We start from the raw sequence: 8,489 nt of genomic DNA on the forward strand, positions 1-8,489 counted from the left end.
ACCTGATGTGGTTCAAGGTGTCCCTGCTCCTGCAGGGGGGTTGGGCTGGGTGACCTCTGGGGGTCCCTTCCCACCCAAAACATTCTAGGATTCTAGGATCTTTTCTTTCTCTGCTTCTCTGAAACCACTGTTGCCACCCTTCCCAGGATTAGCAGTGGACTTTGGCAGATATCACTGACATTTGCAAACTTTCCCGAGAAGAGCACAATCTCAAATTTGTAGCGTGTTGATGGTCACCTGTCTGGTGAGTAGCAATAAATGTAGACATGTTCTTTTTTTTTTTTTTTAAGGTGTTAATTAGAGTCTAATACCTCTATGCGAGCATCTTTAGGCCTGTCATCTCCCTTAGGCTTTCCATAACCTGTCTGGGAATGGTTGAATGCTGCGTTTAATACCCAAGCCCACCTCACTGCCTTTTCATGCCCTTCAAGCCATTGTTACGACCGAGTACAACAATGTTGATTATTCATTTGGTCAAGTTAACAGCAGCGAGGGAGACGATCGCGTTGAGATTGGCCTGACTGTGCCAGAGTCCAATACTCTCTGACCAGCTTCATTTAGATATTCCATGTGTGGTGGATGTAATATTTAATATAAAATTTACTTATTTGAAGTTAATTGATGCCAGATACTTCTTCTGACTTAGCAGTGATACAAAATACACTAAAATCACAATACAAATATAAATTGCACTTAGCAAAATATAGCGATTGCAATGTACGGTTCACTCACAATATCAACGTGATCTCCACTGCTGGTGTCTATAGTGCACTCACCAATGCGTGGGTTGAAACCAGCTAAAGCCCATTGCCATCTTTGAAAATACTTGGTTAGTTGTTTAGTTTCGATAATCTCTGTTGTGCTGAGCCATGTGTACACTAGCTCCTCCCCATGCTGGGCTGGCTAAGCCAGGGAGACGTTCACAGACGTTTAATTAACTCGGGGATGACCAGTTACACCAACAGATTGGCTCAACTGATGTAGCTGTTCATCTTGAACGAAGGGCGTCCTCCAGCCCTCTTTGTGCTGAGACAGGGGCAGTGTTCCTTGCGGCACCTGTGGACAGTACAGCCTGCCTTAGTCCCTGAGCTTCACGGGCAAGTCACTCTTGCTGGTCTCCTCTGAGACTTCCTCCTCCTCCTCCTCTGTCCTGGTTTTGGCTGGGATAGAGTTAATTTTCTACATAGTAGCTGGCATAGTGCTGTGTTTTGGATTTAGTACTAGAAGAATGTTGATAACACACGGATGTTTTCAGCTGTTGCCAAGTAGTGCTCAGACTACTCAAGGACTTCGGGTGGTGAGCAATTGGGTGGTGCATCATTCGTTTTGTATATTCTGTATATTCTGTTATCATTCTGATTATTACTATTATTATTATTTTCTCTTATTAAACTGTCTTTATCTCAGCCCTCGGCTCTAACCTTTTATTTTCTTCCCGATTCTCTCCCCATCCCACTGAGGGAGGGGGGAGTGAGCGAGCGGCTGCGTGGTGCTGAGCTGCCAGCCGGGCTAAACCACGACATCCTCCTCCTCCCTTTGGAGGGGTTTGCGGATCAGTCGCATGCTGGTAGGCCTTGTGTAGGCATTGACACCACAGCAGCGTGCGGGGAAAACGCCACCGGTGCAGCACGGTATCCATTGTGTATTCGACTGACGGAGCTGTCCTGTGACCACTGAGGGATGTGTAAGAGCAGGCCTGCATGTTTAGGTTTGCAGTGTAAAAGCTTGCAAATAAGAGGGTTTTGTTTCAATGTCTAGAACCCACATCTTCCAGTTCTTCACAACCAGGTTTCCAATGATACTGGGGGATCGTACAGATTAAAACACAGGGTTTCAAAACAAAGCCAAACCCCTCCAATGCCTCGTCTGCCCAAAGCTTCAACTTCCCCAAAACTCCCCTGAAAAACAAAGCCAGGTTGTTAGGCACCTGATGGTTCTTCCATACCAAAAGAGATGCTATGTTTGAAACTGTACATTAAATACTTTCTCCCTGGGGCCATACTTCAGAAAAACTCATAAATCATTAGTGCTGGATGTCCACCTTCTCTCCTGCCCTCATGCACTTCCTCAGTGTGCTAAAATACTGAAGCCTGGGCGGCTTGAGCTGCTGAAGAACCTGTGATGTGAGGGCTCCTTGCCAGTGGCTTGGCCATCCATTGCATCGGGCTGTCAAGGATGGGACCTTACTCCCCTTGGCCGATAGCAGTGTATTTCAGCGGAAAACACGTGGCATTGGAAGCTGAATGTCATGCAGTGACATGTCATCACCTCAACGGAATCTTACCAGGAATGGTGATGTAAAAATTAACCTCAGGCTTGTTTGTTTGCTCTTGGTAATATTGAGGATTGGGGGTGGGGGGGTGTGTGTGTGTGTCCATCCGTGCTCACTGCGTTGGTAATCACAAGGTGCATGTGTGTGTGTGTGTGTCCGTCCGTGCTCACTGCGTTGGTAATCACAAGGTGCAGTCTCCTCAGGTTCCTCGCTGTTAGTGAGTAGGCAAGGTCATTGGCAGTAATTTACTATTTCTTTGTTGTATTGGAAAAAGAGACCTTTGATAAGGTCTGTGATATGAAAATGAACAGGTGGGCAAACGGGACCTGCTTCAGCATTTCGTCCTTGAAGCCAAATTCTGGGAAAGAGGCATGCGTGTGACACACTCAGTGGCACAGCCTGTTTCAGAAGGAACATCCTAGAGGCAGTTCAGGTCCAAAGTGCACTGAGGTTTCTTTTCTCTTGGAGCGGAGGTGCCATTCTGTGAACTTTTTGTTTTTTCTCACAGATATTCATCAAATATCAGGGATTTTCTGCTCTTCGTATTCCCTCAGAGCATTGTTTTAGCATTGGCACAACTCAAGCTTATTCATGGAATGTTGTTGCTGAGACCTTCATCTTCTAAGTCAGTTCCAAATGAAGACATGAGCATATGTCGTCAGGGTTTTCTTTTGAAGGAAGAAATTTTAGGATAAGCCCGGTAGGACTTGGGCAACAGCTCTGGCTTTCAAATTCAGTTTTATGTCAGGCAGCTAAAACTCATCTGCAGCGTCACTTTACATCTGATTTGGGTTTGCTTCCTTGACTCAGATGAATCATTGGTTGTTTAAAGTGAGACGAAACCTCATGCAGTGTCTCTGCTGGCGAGGAAAACACTTGCAGCTCTGATCCCTTTCAGCCTGGTAGAGCAGCAGTTGCCCTGCACAACTGTGCGAAGAAAACCAGTAACAGGTCCCCAGCGGGAACTGGGCAACGACGGTAGAAAAACATCAGGCATGAAGAGGGGTCGGTTTCTAGGTGCCAGAGGGATTCACCCGGTGAAAACCCGCGGCGCGTTGTGTGGTACGTCTGCTGTTGACTGAGGGTGGCTGACCAGGTGCCTTGGGTTGAGCTTGGACTAATCCTGAGGGCTGGGCGCCGCTGAATGCTGGCAGACACATCCATTCTCCTAGAGCTGCTAGATTTCCAGCTGGCTTTTAATCGCCTCCCTTGCCCTTTACCTTCCAGAGCCCCCTTTGAGGGCCTGTGTGTTGTGTTTTAGAATACTTTTGATAAAGTATCTTTGTTTACATGACTGGAAAGAGTACAGTGCTGAATTTAGGTGCACTGCTTGCAGACCTCTTGGTTTGTGATGATGTGTAATCATTGTGGAAAGGTCTTTTATCTTCAGTTGACGGGCAATCCAGGAAAAAACCAAACCAGAAGAATGATATCGAACTAGTGAGCCAAACAATAAGCGATAGCATTGACCCGTGTGAATTTTGACAGCTGCCACAGGAACTTTGTCATCCTGCAGGAGTATAAATTGCCAGCGGAGAGCCCACAGCCTTATACCGAAGGCACCATGCAAGTCCTCCTCCTCCTTGCCACTGTAGGGCTTTGCTGGGCCCAGTACAACCCCAACACTCGGGCTGGACGGACGTCTATCGTGCATCTCTTCGAATGGCGCTGGGCCGACATCGCTCTTGAGTGCGAGCGCTATTTAGCTCCTAATGGGTTTGGAGGAGTTCAGGTAAGTTCTTCCCTGTGAGTAGGGAGGAACATGGTATTGCAGCGTTCCATTAATAAATCAAAACGCCTGAAGCGGAGGCAGCCAGCTCCAAGTAACTTTGGTGTTGGGAAGGGGGGGCTGTGACACGCAGCCCTAGATCCCGCAGGGCCAGTGAATGTGGTTGTATCTCCAGTAGCTTTCCTCTGAAATGCTTCCCCTGCAAAGCCAAGTTTTCCTCTTTACCTTGTTCTGAGGGGCGTGCGTAAGCATGGCGTGTTGGCTTTCCTAAGGATGTTACTATTCCAGGCAAAAATAATTCCTGTGGCTTCATCCTTGCTGTGCACGTGTCCTTGAAAGCAGGCCCTGAGTAGCCACCAAGAACAGAAGAAAATTTCTTGCTTGCCAGTCTACAAGACGGAGATCCCACAGCCCGAAGCGTGTGCTGTGGGAGAGAGGGGCTGGGCTGGGCGCTAGCCTGGCCCTGTGGGCAGAGGGGCTGAGTGCAGGTTTTGCCCTTAAAAAGTTGAAATAAACCCAGTTGATTTCTTATCAAAGGACATCATTTCATCTGCAGGTTTCACCTCCAAGTGAAAATATTGTCATTACTAACCCAGACAGACCCTGGTGGGAGCGATACCAGCCCGTCAGCTACAGGTTGTGCACTCGATCCGGAAATGAAAATGAATTCAGAGACATGGTGACCAGGTGCAACAATGTTGGAGTAAGTGCCTCGAAGATCGGTGCCCATCACGGCAAGAAGGGCTGCCTCGGCCGAGGGACGTTACTGCTGCTGCCCTCAGAGGAGGCGTAGGCTCAGAATAAACCGAAGGGGGAAAAGAGATGGAATTAATAGGGATATGGCAAAGCTCCAGCTGTCACCTCCCCGTCATCACAAGGCACGCTGAAATGCACTTCTTGCTTTTCCAGGTTCATATTTATGTGGACGCTGTTGTCAACCACATGTGTGGGGCTGCGGGTGGCGCAGGCACCCATTCCACCTGTGGGAGCTATTTTAACGCTGGGAACAGAGATTTTCCAGCTGTGCCGTACTCTGGCTGGGATTTCAATGACGGCAAGTGTCGAACCGGAAGCGGAGAAATTGAAAATTACGGCGATATGTATCAGGTAACCTTCTCTGGCAAAAGTGTGAAATCTTTTTCCTTTTCCTTTTTAACCTGTTGTGTGAACATTACGGTAAGGCCAAATGAGGGGAGTAGTTCCTCACAGAACCTGTGCTTGGTCACCTGTCAGGTGAATGAGGTAGGGACCATAGGTACAGGAACGGCACTTGTGGGGCACAGTATTCCGAGTACTGAGACATCAGGAGCCCTCCCCACGTGGTTCAGGTGGGCATGTGCAGGAGTTGCCTCCAGAACTGCGCCCAGTGCTCCCAGCTCAGCCGGTGAGCTCCTTCTTACAGCTCATAAGCTCTGCTGATCTTGATGAGGACCCCCCCTGGAAAATCAATAGCAGTGCATGGCGGTGCCCTGCTTGAGCAACTTACTCTTTTTTTTGTAGCTGGGCTGTGCCACAGAAAAAAACGCTCTTCCTTCGGCCCCTTGGCAGAGTACGCCATGCCGCTGCTCCTCCTAATTCTGACGGCACCTGCAGAGGGAGGTGATGCCCGTCACCAACTGTCCCAACCCAAGTATCGAGCTCTATCATAAATTTACTCATGGCTTGGTGTAGACCTTGGCATAATTTGCTTGTATGCAAATTAGATACCCAAACAGAACTGATTTTATGGCTCCAAACATGCAAACGTTTCACGGAAAGGTTTTACAGGCCGACAGAGTGGCACATCAAAACTTTTTTGTTTTTTTACGTACTCAGGTCCGAGACTGCCGCTTGGTTAGCCTCCTTGATCTGGCCCTGGAGAAGGACTACGTGCGCTCAAAAGTTGCCGAGTACATGAACCACCTCATTGATATTGGTGTAGCAGGCTTCCGGATTGACGCTGCCAAGCATATGTGGCCTGGGGACATAAGAGCATTTCTGGACAAGCTGAAGGATCTGAATACGAAATGGTTTTCTGCAGGAACAAAACCTTTCATTTACCAGGAGGTAACCTCTATGTTTTTTCCTTTATGTTTGTCTTTGGTATCTCTTCTACCTTCTTCCTTCAGAGGAATGGTGTTCACACACCTTCATCCAACTTCACCCCAGAGCAAGCGAGCCATTGCTTTGGAGCAGCCCTGCCGGCATGAGCTGTTTTGTTTTTCAGAAATGCCTCCACAACAGATTGCCATTCAAGTTTACCTTTTCTTTCTTCAATCATGGGTTTACATGTATCGATCACGCCTTGTACTGACTTTGGGTTGATCTACACAGCATGAATGACTGTACTTTAAGGTTTTGTCCCTCAATGTAAATGAAGAACCCATGTTGAGGACTCTGCTGCATTTTTGTCTCTATGAGATGAGAACGGATGCACAGTTTCTGCTTTCTGTACCAGGTAATCGACCTGGGGGGGGAGCCGATCAAAAGCAGCGACTACTTTGGGAACGGCCGAGTGACAGAGTTCAGATACGGTGCAAAACTGGGGACAGTGATCCGCAAGTGGAACGGAGAAAAGATGGCCTACTTGAAGTGAGGAGGAAGACCCTGTGAGTGACTGGGGGTATGCCGGGGGCGCCGGGTGGCAGGGTGGCTTCAAGGCTTTGTGTTTTTGGCTAGGAACTGGGGAGAAGGCTGGGGCTTTGTGCCTTCCGACAGAGCCCTGGTCTTTGTGGATAATCACGACAACCAGCGGGGGCACGGGGCCGGTGGAGCTTCCATTCTGACCTTCTGGGACCCCAGGTGAGGGATCGCTCTTGTCTGGGTGACGCTCCTTCCTCTTGCTTGTTTGCCTATCAGCTCCCTGGCACGGCTTCTCTTTCCTCGTCTCATTACTTCTTTTGTCTAACGAACAGGCTTTATAAAATGGCGGTTGGTTTCATGCTTGCTCATCCGTACGGCTTCACGCGTGTGATGTCAAGTTTTCGCTGGCCAAGATATTTTGTAAATGGACGGGTAAGCCTGTAACGAGGTAAAGAAGCTAAAATTGCGGTGAATGAGGATGGGAACAGGGCTGGAGAAGCGGTCCAGTGCATTTGAATTTGTTAAGTGATTTCTCTGTCCCCTGTTGGATCTAGCAGGTGGAAATCTGATGCTCCATCCTAGCTTTTCTCCGCAGAGAGGCCCTCTGTGTTTTCAGTGGGAAGTTGTAAACGTCTCTCTTTTTTCATTACAGGACGTCAACGACTGGATTGGACCACCAAGTCACTCGGATGGATCAGTAAAGCCTGTTACAATCAACGCCGACACTACCTGTGGCAACGACTGGGTTTGTGAGCATCGCTGGCGTCAAATAAAGTAGGACGCTGTGGAGAAAACCTAAGTAAAAGCAGTGGCTTTTGCTTCATGTTCCTCGTGGCTTTAGAGCTCTTGCTGCCACGGTGACAGCTGTTCCTTGCATTTCCAGGAACATGGTTATCTTCCGTAACGTGGTGGACGGTCAGCCTTTCTCCAACTGGTGGGACAACGGGAGCAATCAAGTAGCTTTTGGCCGTGGTGATAAAGGCTTCATTGTTTTTAATAATGATGACTGGTAAGTCAGTGGGAGAGACCGTGTCCCTAGGGAGAAGCATAGCACCCCTCGTCAGTAGTCCTGATGGGAATGGGAATGTCCTCTTCTCCGGATGAGAGCGACCAGTGCAGCCAGAGCTAGAGTCACGCAGTTGCATGCCAGATCTAGAGTGCCAAAACGGGAGCGTAGGGAGGAAAGCCGGAGTAGGATCAGAAAGCTCCCACTTTACATTGCCCTGCAAATAAGGGAGTAGCATCGGGTTCAAAAATCTTATACCCGGTTTGAAATATCTGTTCAGAAACCAACAGCATCCACTTGTTTCCACACAGGAACATGAATGTCTATTTGCAAACTGGCCTGCCTGCGGGTACCTACTGTGATGTTATTTCTGGACAGAAGGAGGGCAACAAATGCACTGGAAAGCAGGTGTATGTTTCTGGGGATGGAATGGCTCAGTTCCAGATCAGTAACAGTGCTGAGGATCCCTTCGTTGCTATTCACGTTAATGCCAAGCTATAGCTCAGGATTATGTCCTTCTCCATTCGGTCTGTGCATTCGCTGTTCCCCTCATGTGCGATTCCCTGGTATTCGAGCATGAGCGATTCTCTGTACCTAGTGAATAATAAATGGCAATCAAATCCAGGAGTAATGCCTTTTCCCTCAGTGGATTGGATTGTAACTTCATCATGGCATCACTAGAGGCAATGTCGTGGCGGGTTTTAAGGGCCACGCAGCGCTCCATTTCCCATGTCGCAGAAAAATAGAATAAAATAAATTTAAAAACCCCAAAACAATGCCTGGGTAAGTTAAAATGCAGCATTTCCAAGGCCGACCCCTCCCCCCTGTACTCCAGAGCAGCCACGCTGCGGGCAGTTGGCTCTGAGCGGTGCCTACGCACGCAGGCGGTTTATCCCTGGGGGGTCTGGGCTGCCAGAGGA

At 48.5% G+C, this 8,489-nt stretch overlaps 2 protein-coding genes across 2 annotated transcripts in view; both read left to right on the forward strand.

Annotated features, from left to right (window-relative positions):
* Positions 1 to 3,927, forward strand: part of LOC104134014 (pancreatic alpha-amylase) — a 20,865-nt gene extending 16,938 nt beyond the window's left edge. Inside the window, exon 10 of the mRNA XM_035902882.1 lies at positions 3,789 to 3,927. Within this exon, the coding sequence (XP_035758775.1) occupies positions 3,789 to 3,867 (79 nt within the window). The 3' untranslated portion in view covers positions 3,868 to 3,927. The remainder of the gene's footprint in view (positions 1 to 3,788) is intronic.
* Positions 3,928 to 5,927: 2,000 nt separating this feature from the next.
* LOC104134015 (pancreatic alpha-amylase) lies at positions 5,928 to 8,070 on the forward strand. Its single transcript, XM_035902872.1, has 6 exons — positions 5,928 to 6,047; positions 6,439 to 6,589; positions 6,896 to 6,995; positions 7,216 to 7,337; positions 7,447 to 7,572; positions 7,881 to 8,070. Exons 1-6 carry the CDS (start codon positions 6,008 to 6,010, stop codon positions 8,068 to 8,070), a joined length of 729 nt encoding a protein of 242 aa, XP_035758765.1. The 5' UTR covers positions 5,928 to 6,007.
* The last annotated feature ends 419 nt before the right edge of the window (positions 8,071 to 8,489 follow it).

The sequence above is a fragment of the Egretta garzetta genome, unplaced genomic scaffold, assembly GCF_000687185.1.
Source record: "Egretta garzetta isolate BGI_Z169 unplaced genomic scaffold, ASM68718v1 scaffold149, whole genome shotgun sequence".
Taxonomy (NCBI): Eukaryota; Metazoa; Chordata; class Aves; order Pelecaniformes; family Ardeidae; genus Egretta; species Egretta garzetta.